Genomic DNA, 15,790 nt, shown 5'->3' on the forward strand with positions numbered 1-15,790 from the left:
GCTGCCTCTGCCTCCACCACCGCCAGGAGCAGAGGAGCAGGAGCTGCCTCTGCCTCCGCCACCACCACTTCCAGGAGCAGAGGAGCAGGAGCTGCCTCTGCCTCCACCACCGCCAGAAGCAGAACAGCAGGAGCTGTCTCTGCTTCCTGTACCTCCACCACAGAGAGTACGGTGGCCGGAGCCCCAGAAAGGGGAGCTGTCGGCCACGAAGAAGGGGGAGGAGGTCTGGAGACCACCAACCCCAGCAGCAGTTTCGCTGCCGGAGATCGTGGGGGATGTCCGGAGACCTGCTCCCACTGCAGCAGTTTCGCTGCCGGAGATCGTGGGGGAGGTCAGGAGACCTGCTCCCACTGCAGCTTCTTTGCTGCTGGAAGTACTGTGGTCGGAGCCCCACCAAAGGGAGCTACCGGCTACAAAGACAGGGGGAGAGGTCAGGAGACCACTTTCCCCAGCAGCAGTTTCGCTGCAGGAAAGGACCAGCATGCTGTCAGCCGTGCCACTACCGGCAGGGGTGCTGACAGCATGGCCAGCCATGGGCCCACTGAAGCCTCCCTTCCCAGCCCGAGACTTTGTCCTGGACTGCTGGATTTTTAAGGGGGGAGGTGGCCGTTGAGGCCATGTGTGCTGCGCACAAGGGGGGGTATATGTGGCAATGTGCCCCGCCCCTGTGTGCAATTATGTGTTGTGTGTTGTGTGTTGCGTGCGTGTGTTAATGTTGGTGTATAGTCATTGGTACACGGGATATAAACGGGTCTGTGTTTCACGTGTATTTAAAAAGTGTAGATTTGTATTTAGGCACGAGGAGGGCACAAATCACTTCACGTGCTGGTTAAATGTAATATGTGAGCACGGGGTTGCACAGAATTAATTCACGTGCTGGGATTCAAGTGAATAATTAATTAGTAATTGAATCCCAGCACAACAGTATATATAGAGACACGTAGCACTCAGTCGGGGTTAGGTGTTCAGTGAGTGGAGAACGGGATTGGAGACGGAGGTAATAATAATAACAACAAGAAGAATAATAATAATAAGTGTTTCTCACCGTGTTTGTTCGTCCCTGTTTGTTAGTGTCTGTCCGTTTTGTCCACCTGTTTATTTTGGCTACCAGTGCCGTGTCCTGTTTTGTTTTGTGTTCAAACCTTTTATTTTCTGTGCTGTTTTATTAAATGCTGAGCGAAACCATTCGCTCAGCTCCACCAAACTCCAAGTCTCTGTCTGTTTATTTCCTGCATCTGGTCTGACGCCACCCACTCTGGCCGTCTTTGTGACACTGTCCCATGGAGGATCAAATGTAATTGTGGTCAGCTATGGATGTGTCAGCGGGACACGCGGGGAGGAAGGGATCGTTAGCCTGATGCTCGTAGCATTTTACTGACCGTCATCTGCTGTACTAAATGGAGAGATGGCCACAATCTTTCATACTTTACACTCGATCTGCGAGCCTAAAATAGGTTGAAATTACATAACCAAGCACTTTCGGCTTACGTCTTTTTTAAAAAGATGTACAGCTTTTCGCACACGTGTTAATGTGCAGTGCAAGGTCTTTTTGCAGGTGTCACTGGCGGCAACACGTGCATTGAACTTTAAAGCAAATGTCCCACGCAGTTTTGATTGTCAAACCTTTCCCTTGTCATAAATACCGAAAATATATTTCACTGTCACATACTCGTATCTCAAATTATGTAATCTTTGTTTGATGCACTTTTTTTTTGTTTGTTTTTTTTTTCATACTATTTTAATCTTAATTACTGGTGATACTGTGGTATGTTACCCCTCTTCATACAGTGGGGAAAAGCAGGTTGTAAATTCTCAAAAAACAATCGTCTCAAAATAAATTATGCCTCTGATATGTAGAGTACATTTGTGGATACTCCTTTTTTTTCAAGGTAGTTTGACACCACAGAAATCTTTTTCTAATAAGTATTTTATCTGCTACTCGTCTTTTAAATAGTTATTTTACAAAATGTAATATCAGTAGGTATGTTTTATGTAAGTAAATATACAGTTGAAAAAAAATGACGGTACACCGGTAATGGCTGCCACTGTGTGCAACTGCAAACAAAAAAACAAAACAATTATGGCCAGGGTTACTGGTGCAGCGCGCCAATTGAGCAAACGTCTGATATTTATTGTATGATGCACTGTGATTGTTGCTTTTACTGATGTTTAGCATTATAATTCTAAACTTAATGCGTCATGAAATGTGATTTATGTATTTTACGGTAGTTTAGCAATATAATATTCAAATTATGTATTTATTGTATGATGCACTGTTATTCTTTTACATGCTGTGAAGTGCTTTGAGATGATGTTCTACTATAAAGGCGCTATATAAAATTAAGATTGATTGATCTTACTTGAATAAGGATTAAAGAGTCATTGTCCAAAATATATAGAGGGGCATATGCAAAGGTTGATGGGTCCCTGTGAGGTGCACTATCACAATTGCTTTTTATGTCTGTAAATTTACAAAAAAAGAATGTGCGGTGTACTTAGGGACAGGGAATGGGGAATGTAAGGGAATTGCTTAGAACAGATTGCGAGTTCTCAGGGACAAGCAGAAATTATGGGAGGTGAGGGGAGACCAGCATTAAGTGCCCAGTGAAGTATACAGGGGAACAGGAGTGGGATGGGGTTGAAGAGAGAGACTGTATGTTTGGTCTGGCAGTTATGATGGGGATGGGGATATGGATGGGATGGGGGGAGGGGATGTGGTGGGCAATATTAACTGTGGCCATTTTTTGTTAGGTATGGCACCCAGCAAATATCTGCAATAGTGGGATAGCTGTTCATGCTGAAAGCTGCTGTTGTATAGAGACCTCTTCTGGGGAGATAGTAAGACAACCTGTTTCAGTGTGCTTCTATGAACCACGGGTTGAAAAAATGTCAGCGGATATTCAGCAGCAGAAGTCCCATTAGTCATAGGAATGTAAATATTGTTCCCCCACACCTGCTCTCCAGACAAGAGAGGGGGGAGGGGGGTTCAGGGTTTGGGGAGGTTGCGAGGGGATGAGGGCTGATGGAAGGGTTCTGTCCTAGTTCATGTAATGTTCTTGATTATTTTGTATTGTGGATTGCTGTTTTTTTGGTATGTTTGCTTAATAAAAACTTAATTACAAAAAAAGGAAAGTAAATATTGTTTTAAAAAGTTACTGTTTAGCCGCCGGATAACCTTTTACACCCCTAATTAATCATTGGCACCCTTGGCACTTAGTGATGTATATTTAAAAAAAAAATCCAACTTTGGGCACTCCAGCTAAAAAAGGTTCGCCATCCCTGCACTAGGCTGTACAGCGTGGTAGCTTTCTCTAGTGGTCTGCATATATAAACATTGTAACATATTAACTTTCGCTACTTACTTTACTATAAAATACCTGTATTCCTTTCGTGCCACCAGTTGAAAGGGAGTTACACCTGTGCTTTTGCAGAGATGATGAACCAGTTTTGTGGCCGTCGTTTACAAAAAAATAATGACAGGGTTTACAAGCAATGAATCCAGTCACATGCTCATTATTTTTATTCGCTATGATTCCAAAAGTATTCCACACTTGTGATTTACCTCTCGCACTGGTATCCACCACATGAGATAAACCCTGTGCTATCTTTTGTTTCACCTCGTCCACAAACATTTTTAATATCACCAAGCAGATGTGATAAAAGGATCTTGCGACGTATCAAATAAGTGAGAACAACACTGCTTAGTCAGCTGACTCCTGCTGGAAATATTGGTACATTTACCTTTTAATACGTTATTTGGGAAAGGGTTCCAGACGAGTACGCTGAAAGGACAGAAAACGTTTTTGGTGATTCAAATTCAGACCCTATTTTTTTATTTTTTTTTGACCCGCACCTGAACCGCAAACCGTGAAAGTTCACATTCCGACCCGAACCCGACCTGCAGGGCCCGATGCAGGACTCGAACACAGCTTATCTGTGGCCCGTTTCACAAAAGTCCTGCGATTGCGATGAAGTTGCGAGGACGCAGAGTTCTGCGCTGCGTGCGTTTCATAAAGCACTTCTTAAGTGCCGTCACATCCCTCACTCTCTTGCGATCTGCGATGAGTGAAATCACTAACTCGGTAATCCATTTTAAGACATAGTAACTGATTAGGTAAATACACAGTGGCAGGGTTGCAAAGGAAAGTTTTTTTTCTTTTTCATTTTTTAAATGATACAATTATTGAAATGGCTGGTCGACACAAATCTGTTCTATTTGGCAAGTTTTCTGGAAGTTTTAGTCACAAAGAAAAAAAAAGTTGCAGATGATCACTGATGCAGTAAATACTGTTGGGTAGGAGCAAATAACAGTAGCCAAAATTAGAAATAAATGGATAGATCTAGCGAACAGAATGAAATTAAAAGAAGGGAGATGAAAAAGCTTTAAAGTTGATTGAGGAAAACCAAAATACCTCACTGTTGACAAGAGATTTGGAGCTGTGAAAAGTGACAGGCTGTACTCTGAAGTTACATGCATACATACTATAATATGGTGCTGGGTTGGGATACTTATTGGTTGTGATGGACAGGCGGTAAGATGCAAAACACCAGACACGGAGAGATTGTAATATGATTTCAAACAGCACGGTGTCTGTATGTTTAATTGTTTTCAGGTTTTTATAGCCTTCCAATAAAGCAGCAGTTTATAGTTCTTTTTTAATAAAAAGAAAATAAAACTAAACGAAATAATCTTTAACCCTTTGCGGTCCATTTATTAATCGCGCGTCAGGCACGCCAGGTCTAATTAATTTTCACACGCGCAGTTAATTTTATACGCGCTGTTTAAAAGTATTTTTTTTCACAGTCAAACGGGTTTAAATGGCCCTGCATATCAACAAAGCACTCACTAGGCATCTCCAGCCCTGCCCCACCCTTTTGTTTGCTATAGCGTTCAGCTATGTAAGAAATAAATAATAATAATAATAATAGTCGTACATACCGATCGATCATCTCCGGATCACTCGTTTTATCACCAAACTCCTCAATAATGCGATCCAAGTCATTATTTTATTACTATAACATCTCAAAAAAGCTCTGCAAATGTCCATGATAGTCTCAGTGCGCTGACGCACTCAGCCAGCTTGTTTACTATGAAAGCCCCGTTATCTGATACCTGATACCATGTATGACTATTCATGAAATACGCCTTTTTTTTTTTTTTTTTTTTTTCGACTTCTCGGCTCCTGTCGCTCCCACTCGGCAATTGAATGGTTTTCTCGGCTTTTTCCGGAGAAAAAACGACTAAACACCCGTTTATTGCGTTGCTATAATGATGTCGGACCCAGTCCGACAAAGGACCTGTGAGGAATAATTGCAATGTCGGACCCAGTCCGACAATGGACTGCAAAGGGTTAACTCGTATAATTAATCAAAACAAACAATCATCGGCAGCCTCGTGGTTCAGGTTCAGAAAACGGGTCGTTTTCCCGGGTTCGGGTTCTCATTCAGTCCAATAATCCAGTCCACTAATCGAGGTCCAATTCCGTTCCAAAGTCGTTGCCAAGTAATCCTTTTTGTTTGTTTCTTTATCCTTTATCTTTCTCGCTCACTCGCTCTATGCCCGCCGTCCTCCAAGTCCTTTTCTCCTCCACTACACACATACACAGTTTGCTGGTCAGAGCGTATTATATAGAGGTGCGTTGATTCGTGGCACCTGTCTCTTGCTGAGCTCGTTAGTGCTGAATAACAAATGACAGGAAAGGTGAAGAAACATATCGACCATCAATTATCCTACCCCGTGCCATATTACAATACATACATACATACATACATACATGCATGCATGCATGCATACATACATAAACCCTTCTTCAGCTGTGTAAAAAAAGTCAACGCTGTACAGCAAACGTATTTAAAGAAAGTTTACTGGCGTGTGTTTACTTTTCGTTCTACACAGGTGAAAAGGGGCTTTTGGCTGAAACGTATGTAGCCAGCTAAGCACACACTTTTATTAGTCTATTAGGGGGCATGCCTGATAATCAAGCTGCGTTTAGCCTCATTATCTAAACGTGTGGGGCAGGTAATAACATGCCGGTGGCCGCTGCATCAAAGCCTTGTTATTGCTGTGGAGAACTGTAGCTGAGATGAACTGAGGAAAGTGCTTTTTGTTTTGGTGATTTGGGGATCTGGTGGGTTTCTATAGATCGTTTTTTTATCTAGTGAGAAGGAGGCGCTTGTCACTATTTTTGTCACTTGAATTTGGTCCATTTTATTTATTGTGTCATGATTGTGTGCTTATTTATTGTACACATTTAATTTTGTTTGTATTATTATCATTCATGTAATAATTGCTATTGATTGCATTTAATAATAAATAACCCGTGTTTTTACAACTTGACCTTGCCTCAAAGTTACTGATTATCTGCATTTTTGTACATTTTTCACATTGTATTTGGTCAGATTTTTTTGTGGGTTGTAGTAGTATATAGATGGACTCTGAGAGAAAAAATGACACCAAAGTTTGGTGCGTCTTTCATTTGTTTGGTGTGCAAGGTAATCAAACATGCAATCTTCAGGTGTGAAAAAGTTATTGCCCCCCCCCCAGTTAACTCAACCCAATTAAAGGGATAATTAGGATGTGCTGTTTGAGTACTTTGGTTAACAACCAGGCCTGATTTGTGCCAGCCCTGCCCAATATAAATCTGACTAACTTTGGCCCTTACCATCAGAGTGAAGTTGTCAGCACACAGGTTCTAGAGGCACATCATGCCACGAACAAAAGAAATTCCTGAAGACCTCCGGAAAAAAAGTTGTTGATGCCTATCAGTCTGGAAAGGGTTACAAAGCCATTTCTAAGACTCTGGGGATCCACCGAACCACAGTCAGAGCCATATTGTCCAAATGGAGAAAGTTTGGGACAGTAGTGAATCTTCCCAGGAGTGTCCATCCTGCTAAAATCTCTCCAAGAGCAAGCCGTAAAATCATCCTGGAAGTCACAAAGAACCCTAGAACAACATCCAGGGATCTGCAGGCCTCTCTTGCCTCGGCTAAGGTCAGTGTTAAGAACATAAGAAAGTTTACAAACGAGATGAGGCCATTCAGCCCATCTTGCTCGTTTGGTTGTTAGTAGCTTATTGATCCCAGAATCTCATCAAGCAGCTTCTTGAAGGATCCTAGGGTGTCAGCTTCAACAACATTACTGGGGAGTTGGTTCCAGAGCCTCACAATTCTCTGTGTAAAAAAGTGCCTCCTATCTTCTGTTCTGAATGCCCCTTCTGTTCATGACTCCACCCTCAGAAAGACACTGGGCAAAAATGGGATTCATGGCAGAGTAGCAAGGCGGAAACAATTGCTCACTAAGAAGAACATGAATGCTCGTCTCAAGTTTGCCAAAAAGCACTTGGATGATCGTCAAGAGTTCTGGAAAAATGTTCTATGGACAGATGAGTCAAAAGTGGAACTTTTTGGCCGACATGGGCCCCGTTATGTGTGGCGAAAACCAAACACTGCATTCCACAGTAAGAACCTCATACCAACGGTCAAGCATGGTGGTGGTAGTGTCATGGTTTGGGGATGCTTTGCTGCATCAGGACCTGGATGCCTTGCCATCATTGAAGGAACCATGAATTCTGCTCTGTATCAGAGAATTCTACAAGAGAATGTCAGGCCATCCGTCCGTGAGCTGAAGCTGAAGCGCAGCTGGGTCATGCAGCAAGACAATGATCCGAAACACACATGCAAGTCTACATCAGAATGGTTGAAGAACAAGAAATTTAAAGTTTTAGAATGGCCTAGTCAAATGCCAGACCTAAACCCCATAGAGATGTTGTGGCAGGACCTGAAATGAGCAGTTCATGCTCGAAAACCCACAAATGTCACTGAGTTGAAGCAGTTCTGCAAGGAGGAGTGGGCCAAAATTCCTCCATGGCGCTGTGAGAGACTAATCAATAACAACAGGAAGCGTTTGGTTGCAGTTATTGCTGCTAAAGGTGGCATAACCAGTTATTGAGTCTAAGGGGGCAATTACTTTTTCACACGGGGGCATTGGGTGTTGCATAACTTTCTTTAATAAATAAATTAAATATGGGAATCACGTGACCTGCTGGTAGTGATGGCAGCTTAGAGTTTTCACTCCTCGCTTCCCTTTGCCTATTTTGCTTAGTATTCGAGCTCAATTTCTGTATCTTGCCTAACTTGCACTCAGTCAACTTCTGAAATGTCGTGCAATGCCAGATAATCATCGGCCTTCTCTCTCGAGTTCAAGACTTTTAAAAAGGAATTATCTACCGTCAGTGCCTTGGTAGCTGACAACACAAAAGCTGCAAACCTCTGCAAATCTAGGGTCGATCAACTGGAGCTGAAAATGGCCGATATGGAGGACAGAAGCATGCGCAATAACCTTCGGTTAGTGGGGCTGAAGGAGGGATCCGAAAGGTACAGATGCGATTGATTTTTTTAACAAAATCTATTCCATTGTGGCTCCCAAACCTGTCGAACAGCAATGTTGAAATTATGAGAGCGCATCGTATTTAGAATGACAGATCCAAGGCAAGTGATAGACCCTGTACACTCATTTTCAATCTCTTACAATATACAGACCGCCAGGCCATACTACAAGCAGCCAGAAAGAACACCCCTTGGACCCTGGACAGAAATCTTAAATTTTATCCAGACTAGTAATATTACAGCGCCATGCCGCAGGGCCTTCTCTCAGCCCCTTAGTGCAGCTCGATCCCAAGGCCTGCAAGCTTTCCTGCTTTACCCCGCTACCCTGAAAGTCATCCACAACTCGGAGCCGCGTCTGTTCCAGTCACCAGCCGACGCTCAGCAGTTCCTGGACACCCTTGGAGTTTCCCCCACACGAGATCCATCTCCTGCTGTCGGGATGGAGTGCGACGAGTTTGGGAAGAGGATTTCAGCTCGGCGCCTGGGACTAGATTAATTCCTGCCCTGAATCTGCTCTGCTAACCGCCATCTGCTCTCAGCATGGGGATCCTGCTTACTATACTGTTTTTTTTGCAGGACTATTACTTAATCATGTTGATTTTTTCCTCGGACTTCAGTTATGGTAAACAAACTACTTTATAACTTTATTTATCTACTATTACTATTACTCTTTCTTCGCTTAATATGTCAGCATACCAGCTGAATATACATATCTATTTTTATTTTCTCTCTTACGCTAACTCATTGTTAACTTGTGCACTCTGTGCTTAAACCTATTATTATTTCTCCAAGATTATAGTTTATTTTTGCTCTCCACAAAACCCATGTTCTGGGTTTTGTGGGCATGTATTATACTTGTTCTGGTCTTAGTTCGGGGGGGCGGGTGTGGCTACATACTGGGGAGGAGGAGAGGGGACTTCATGAGAGTCAATACTGTCCTATCTTTCAATACTATTTTGTCTATTTCTATATCCGGACTTCCCATGCGATACCTTTCTTGTTTGTTTCTGACACTTAAACTTGTTTTTGATTCCTATGACGAGTATTTCTGCTTTATCCTGGAACGTGCGAGGCCTAAATTTTCCCACGAAACGTACTGCCTGTCTCGATCTCTTGCGTAGGAAAAAGATAGATGTTGCCATGATTCAAGAATCGCACCTTAAAAAACAAGACATTCCCAGGCAAGCAAATAAATCTTCAGATTACATACCACAGAGCTGCTGCCTATGTCATTATCAGACCATCATGCAAACTTCTCTAAATTTGTACTGTCTGATACCCCAACTAGAGCCCCACGCTGGCGTTTTAATACCACGTTATTACAAAATGAATCCTTCCGCACGATGTTTCACTCCAAATTAGTTTTAATCGTGGTTCTGTTGATGATCCCCGCATTCTATGGGACTCAGTTAAGGGATTTATCAAAGACAATTCCACTTTATTTGCTTCAAAACTTAGCAAATCACGGCTTAATAAAATCAATGAATTGGAAACTAAATTAGCACTTTTAGAACATGATCAACAAAACTCTTTTTCTGAAACTACTGCAACTTAATCTTACAAGAAAAGAACTGAATCAGTTACTCAGACAGCGTGCAGAATTTCTTATCCATAGGGTCAGACAAAACTATTACTTTAATAGCAGCAGAGCCAGTCATTTGCTCGCTCTAAGGCTATACAGTAATGAGCGCTTCGCAGACATTTTAGCAGTTAAATCTACCCAGGGAGATATATTATCAGACCCTTCTCAAATAAACTCTGCGTTCCGTTCCTTTTATTCTAAACTATACAGCTCTGATATTTGCTTTAATAAGGAAAAATGTCTGCGAATTCTCCAAAACCTCAAATTGCCACGGCTCTCGGCTGATGATTCAAAGGTGCTCGGAGCGCCATTGTCCTTAACAGAGCTAAAAGATGCGGTACAGGACATGAGAAAGGGGAAGTCACCTGGTATTGATGGTATTCCACCCGAATTTTTTCTTACTTTTTGGTGTCAGTTGGGCCCCCTCTTACTAGATATGATGCAAACTGCTATTGAAAAAGATTCATTTCGAAGAGATGTAAATACTGCTATAATATCTTTTTTACTAAAAAAAGATAAAGATCCCACATCTTGTACAAGTTATCGTCCCCTATCACTGATAAATTCAGACGCTAAACTGTATGCTAAAGTGCTTTCACGACGCCTTGAAACCTTTTTGACTAGATTAATCCATCACGATCAAACAGGATTTATTAAGACCTGTCTAGCATCTGATAATGTCCGTCGCCTTCTTCATATTATACATGCCGCTGCGGATGTTGACCATCCTTGTGTTGTTCTTTCTTTAGATGCCGAAAAGGCTTTTGATCGCTATGAGTGGGAATACCTCTGGTCGGTATTGGATTATATGGGTTTGGGAAAAGAGTTTATTAATATGATCAAAGTATTATATGCTAATCCCACTGCAATGGTACTCACAGGCAGTAAATGCTCTTCCCAGTTCGCTATTACGAGAGGCTCCCGTCAAGGCTGCCCGCTTTCCCCTCTATTATTCGCTCTTTCACTCGAGCCACTCGCTCAGGCTGTCCGTCAATCCACTGTGTCTACCCCTATCACTGTTAATTCCACTCGGCATCACATCTCGTTATATGCAGACGATGTGTTGTTAGATGTTGAAAATGTTGCTCAATCGATCCCCCACCTATTAACAATTTTTGACGATTTCGGTTTATTATCAGGCTATAAAATTAATTAGTCTAAGTCTGCCTTAATGCCCCTGAACGCTGCGATGGGGAGAATTGTCTTGCCTCTGAACATACCAGTGGTTATTATTATTATTATTATTATTATTATTTATTTCTTAGCAGACGCCCTTATCCAGGGCGACTTACAATTGTTACAAGATATCACATTATTTTTACATACAGTTACCCATTTATACAGTTGGGTTTTTACTGGAGCAATTTATTATTATTATTATTTATTTCTTAGCAGAAATGGAGAAGTGGTTGGGTGGGAGAGAGGGAGGGAGAGAAGAACTAAGACAAAAAAAAAGGGAAAAAATTATATCTGCCTTTGTCAATAAATTGTCAATAAAAAACATTTGATCAAAAAAAAATTAATTAATTAAATATGTATCATTTTTTGTGTTATTTGTTCACTCAGGGTCCCTTTTATCTAATATTAGGTTACCTGAGAAATCTGTTCAATAAAGTGTGCAGTTCCACAGCGAGCTAGTAGTATGGGCGCCATGGTATGTCCTGAATCAGGATCTGCCATGGAAATTGCTTCTTGTGGCTGCTGCCTGGCAGCCCTGCAAAAGTTTTATGACACCCAGTTTTTTATTTGCGAGGTGATTGCGAATTGTCAAAAATCGCTTTTGTGAAATGGGCCCCAGGACCACTGACTGTACCACAGTCTCCAACACGAGTCCCGCTGTACTGTACCAGTCTGATACGAGTCCCGCTGTACTGTACCACAGTCTCCAACACGAGTCCTGCTGTACTGTACCACAGTCTGAGATACGAGTCCCGCTGTACTGTACCACAGTCTGAGATACGAGTTCGCTGTACTGTACCAGTGTCTGATACGAGTCCCGCTGTACTGTACCAGTCTGATATGAGTCCCGCTGTACTGTACCACAGTCTGATACGAGTCCCGCTGTACTGTACCACAGTCTGATACGAGTCCCGCTGTACTGTACCACAGTCTGATACGAGTCCCGCTGTACTGTACCACAGTCTGAGATACGAGTCCCGCTGTACTGTACCACAGTCTGAGATACGAGTCCCGCTGTACTGTACCACAGTCTGAGATACGAGTCCCGCTGTACTGTACCACAGTCTGAGATACGAGTCCCGCTGTACTGTACCACAGTCTGAGATACGAGTCCCGCTGTACTGTACCACAGTCTGAGATACGAGTTCGCTGTACCGTACCACAGTCTGATACGAGTCCCGCTGTACCGTACCACAGTCTGATACGAGTCCCGCTGTCCTGTACCACAGTCTGATACGAGTCCCGCTGTCCTGTTCCACAGTCTGAGATACGAGTCCCGCTGTCCTGTACCACAGTCTGATACGAGTCCCGCTGTCCTGTACCACAGTCTGATACGAGTCCCGCTGTCCTGTACCAGTCTGATACGAGTCCCGCTGTCCTGTACCACAGTCTGATACGAGTCCCGCTGTCCTGTACCACAGTCTGATACGAGTCCCGCTGTCCTGTACCACAGTCTGATACGAGTCCCGCTGTCCTGTACCACAGTCTGAGATAAGAGTCCGCTGTACTGTACCACAGTCTGATACGAGTCCTGCTGTACTCTACCACAGTCTGAGATACGAGTCCGCTGTACTGTACCACAGTCTGAGATACGAGTCCGCTGTACTGTAGCACAGTCTGATACGACTACTATACTGGTTTTAATGGTTTCCGTGCTCCTTTGCAGATGGTGCAGGCAGTGGTGGAGTATGGAGGGAAGAGAGTGAGAGGAACTGACCTCATCAACCCGAACGACGCGGTGGCAATCACCAAGCAATTCTTCAAAGGGCTGAAGGTACAGACCCTGCAGAAGCAGATTGTAGACTGCAGCAGACTATACAGCAGCAGCCTCTCACTGTGCTTGTGTGTGCTTGTCTGTGCAGGGGGTGGAGAACGTGTACACACAGCACCAGCCTCTTCTACAGGAGACCTTGGACCAGCTGATCAAAGGCAGACTGAAGGACAGCCAGTACCCCTACCTGGGACCCAGCACACTGCGGGACAGGTACCCCTCACAGCAGCACACTGTGAGACAGCTACCCCTCACCCATCACAGCTCCTTTGCTCTTCTCAGTGACTTCTATCCCAGGTGCTCTCATCGCACTGCAGTGTGCAGCCCTGTGTGATTCACTGATCCCTCGAGAGCCATTCTCAGCTCACTTCATTCAGGGGCTCTGTGTCGCTGTGCAGAGTATCGGCACAACGAGGTCCTAAATACAGGAGGCGACAGGACAGCTATCTGTCTTTATTCATCTTTGTACCTCTTTCTTCCTTCCTTTCTTTCATCATATGGTTTAACAATGTAATTTAAATAGAGCAATACAGTTTAATAGAAGATAAAAACCACTTCAATCCGTTTAACCTCTCAGCGAATATTATTGTTATTATTATTGTTATTATTATTATTATCTGTACTCACACAGTTCACACTGTATACATGTCTAGAGACCTGCTTATCAGATTGGGATGAACTTGCTAAGGCTCTTTTAAACTGTGACATAATCTCTGGGTATAGTAGCCTGTCTATCTGTCTGAATGGGTTTGCATTCATCTAGAGAAACACTTGTCGAATTGTGAAAAAACAATAATTACAGCAACACATCGCATCAAGGTCCGATAGTTTAAAAAAAAAAACAAAAAAAAAACAGGACAGGCCGAGTTAGGATCGACCTATCCACAGTGATGAACTAATAGTTTAGATCTCCACACACACACATGCTTACAAAGTCACAAACCTTACTAGACCCTTTTTTTTTTAAATTAAACGTTGGTGTTTTAAATATCCCTTAGATCAGCTGCATTAACAACAACAGGTGTGCGGGACCCCTTAGCAGCTGAGTGTGTGATCTTGGGCAGGGTGTGATCCACGCTCCCCCTCCACACCTGTCCCTCCCGGGGAAACGAGCCAGGACGGCTCCTCCTAGTGTGGGGAGCACAGACAAAGTGTCAGTGCTGAGTGTAGAGAGCTCCGTGGAGTCTGCTGATCCGAGCTGGCACAGGTGCAGAAAGACAGGCCAGGCTTTTCAGTGATGGGCCAGCTGATAGAATTCCAATACTGATCTTAAGATTGAAATGAGTTCTTAACTGGGGTCAGGGTTAGGGCAGCAGCTCAAAGAGAACATTTCACATGGTCAAAAGAATGTAGTTCTGTTTTACATTGGCCCGTCTTTCTGCACCTACAGCTATGGCCAAACGTTTTGCATCGCCCTATAGAATTAACTAATTCTGATTTCTTAAAGTCGAATGAAACCTGCTTAATAATGTAGTTTTCCATATACTTAATGAAAAACTGACAAAAATTGAAAAGTCTAACATGAAATAATGCACTACTATTATGGCTTCCGGTAGACTTTTGCAATATCATTTTTTAGTCTCTCTGGTGATTGATGTGTGTTCTGAATGGTTTGCCAGTCTCTCTGGTGATTTGATGTGTGCTCCGAATGGTTTGCCAGTCTCTCTGGTGATTGATGTGTGCTCTGACTGGTTTGCCAGTCTCTCTGGTGACTGATATATGTTCTGAATGGTTTGCCAGTCTCTCTGATGATTGATGTGTGCTCCGAATGGTTTGCCAGTCTCTCTCTGGTGATTGATGTGCGCTTTGAATGGTTCGCCAGTCTCTCTGGTGATTTGATGTGTGCTCTGAATGGTTTGCCAGTCTCTCTCTGGTGATTGATGTGTGCTCCGAATGGTTTGCCAGTCTCTCTGGTGATTGATGTGTGCTCTGAATGGTTTGCCAGTCTCTCTCTGGTGATTGATGTGTGCTCCGAATGGTTTGCCAGTCTCTCTGGTGATTGATGTGTGCTCTGAATGGTTTGCCAGTCTCTCTCTGGTGATTGATGTGTGCTCCGAATGGTTTGCCAGTCTCTCTGGTGATTGATGTGTGCTCCGAATGGTTTGCCAGTCTCTCTCTGGTGATTGATGTGTGCTCTGAATGGTTTGCCAGTCTCCCTGGTGATTGATGTGTGCTCTGAATGGTGTGCCAATCTCTCTGGTGATTTGAACTGTGTTCTCACTCAGCTCTGTTGTGTGTCTCTCTCCAGGCCGCAGGATATCGTTGTGTTTATAATCGGAGGTGCGACGTACGAAGAGGCGCAGAGTGTGTACAGCCTGAACCGCAGCACCCCCGGGGTCCGAGTCGTTCTGGGAGGAACCACCATCCACAACACCAAAAGGTGAGGGAGGCACTGCTGGGCACCTCGTCATGCAGACTAGCTTTATAACTACAAGAAATGAAGACAAGTAGGGATGTGGTAGCTGATGCCTTCGTTGCTGTTAATACCAAACTGAGATGAGTGGAGAAATGTTGTAGCCAATGCTGCCTTTGGTGTTACAGGGATGGAAATAAGACTCCTATTGCGTAGCAGTTTCACCCATTCCATGTTTTAATACAAGCTTGATTAGCCACAATGTGTATAGGTAACAAGTTCAGGTGTGTCTTATTGAACTCATAGTAAAACTATGGAAAGGGAGTCTTATTTCCATCCCTATCTTACTGAAGTGAAACCACTTGAAACTAAGACAATTAGACAAATGCTTTGACATAGAGGTTACAGTATATAAGAAACGAAGGGGTTGATCAACCTGTTTTTCTTCGTTAGCCGTTTATTTTTAGCACCACTGTCGCCATAGTTGCTCTTGGGTCTGGAGACTGTACAGAATGACAAA

At 43.3% G+C, this 15,790-nt stretch overlaps 1 protein-coding gene across 1 annotated transcript in view; it reads left to right on the top strand.

Annotated features, from left to right (window-relative positions):
* LOC117395487 (vacuolar protein sorting-associated protein 45) overlaps positions 1-15,322 on the top strand; it is a 46,582-nt gene extending 31,260 nt beyond the window's left edge. The window contains 3 exon segments of the mRNA XM_059007299.1: positions 12,813-12,920; positions 13,009-13,130; positions 15,166-15,322. Coding sequence (XP_058863282.1) covers positions 12,813-12,920; positions 13,009-13,130; positions 15,166-15,301 — 366 coding nt within the window. The 3' untranslated portion in view covers positions 15,302-15,322.
* The last annotated feature ends 468 nt before the right edge of the window (positions 15,323-15,790 follow it).

The sequence above is a fragment of the Acipenser ruthenus genome, chromosome 35, assembly GCF_902713425.1.
Source record: "Acipenser ruthenus chromosome 35, fAciRut3.2 maternal haplotype, whole genome shotgun sequence".
Classification (NCBI taxonomy): Eukaryota; Metazoa; Chordata; class Actinopteri; order Acipenseriformes; family Acipenseridae; genus Acipenser; species Acipenser ruthenus.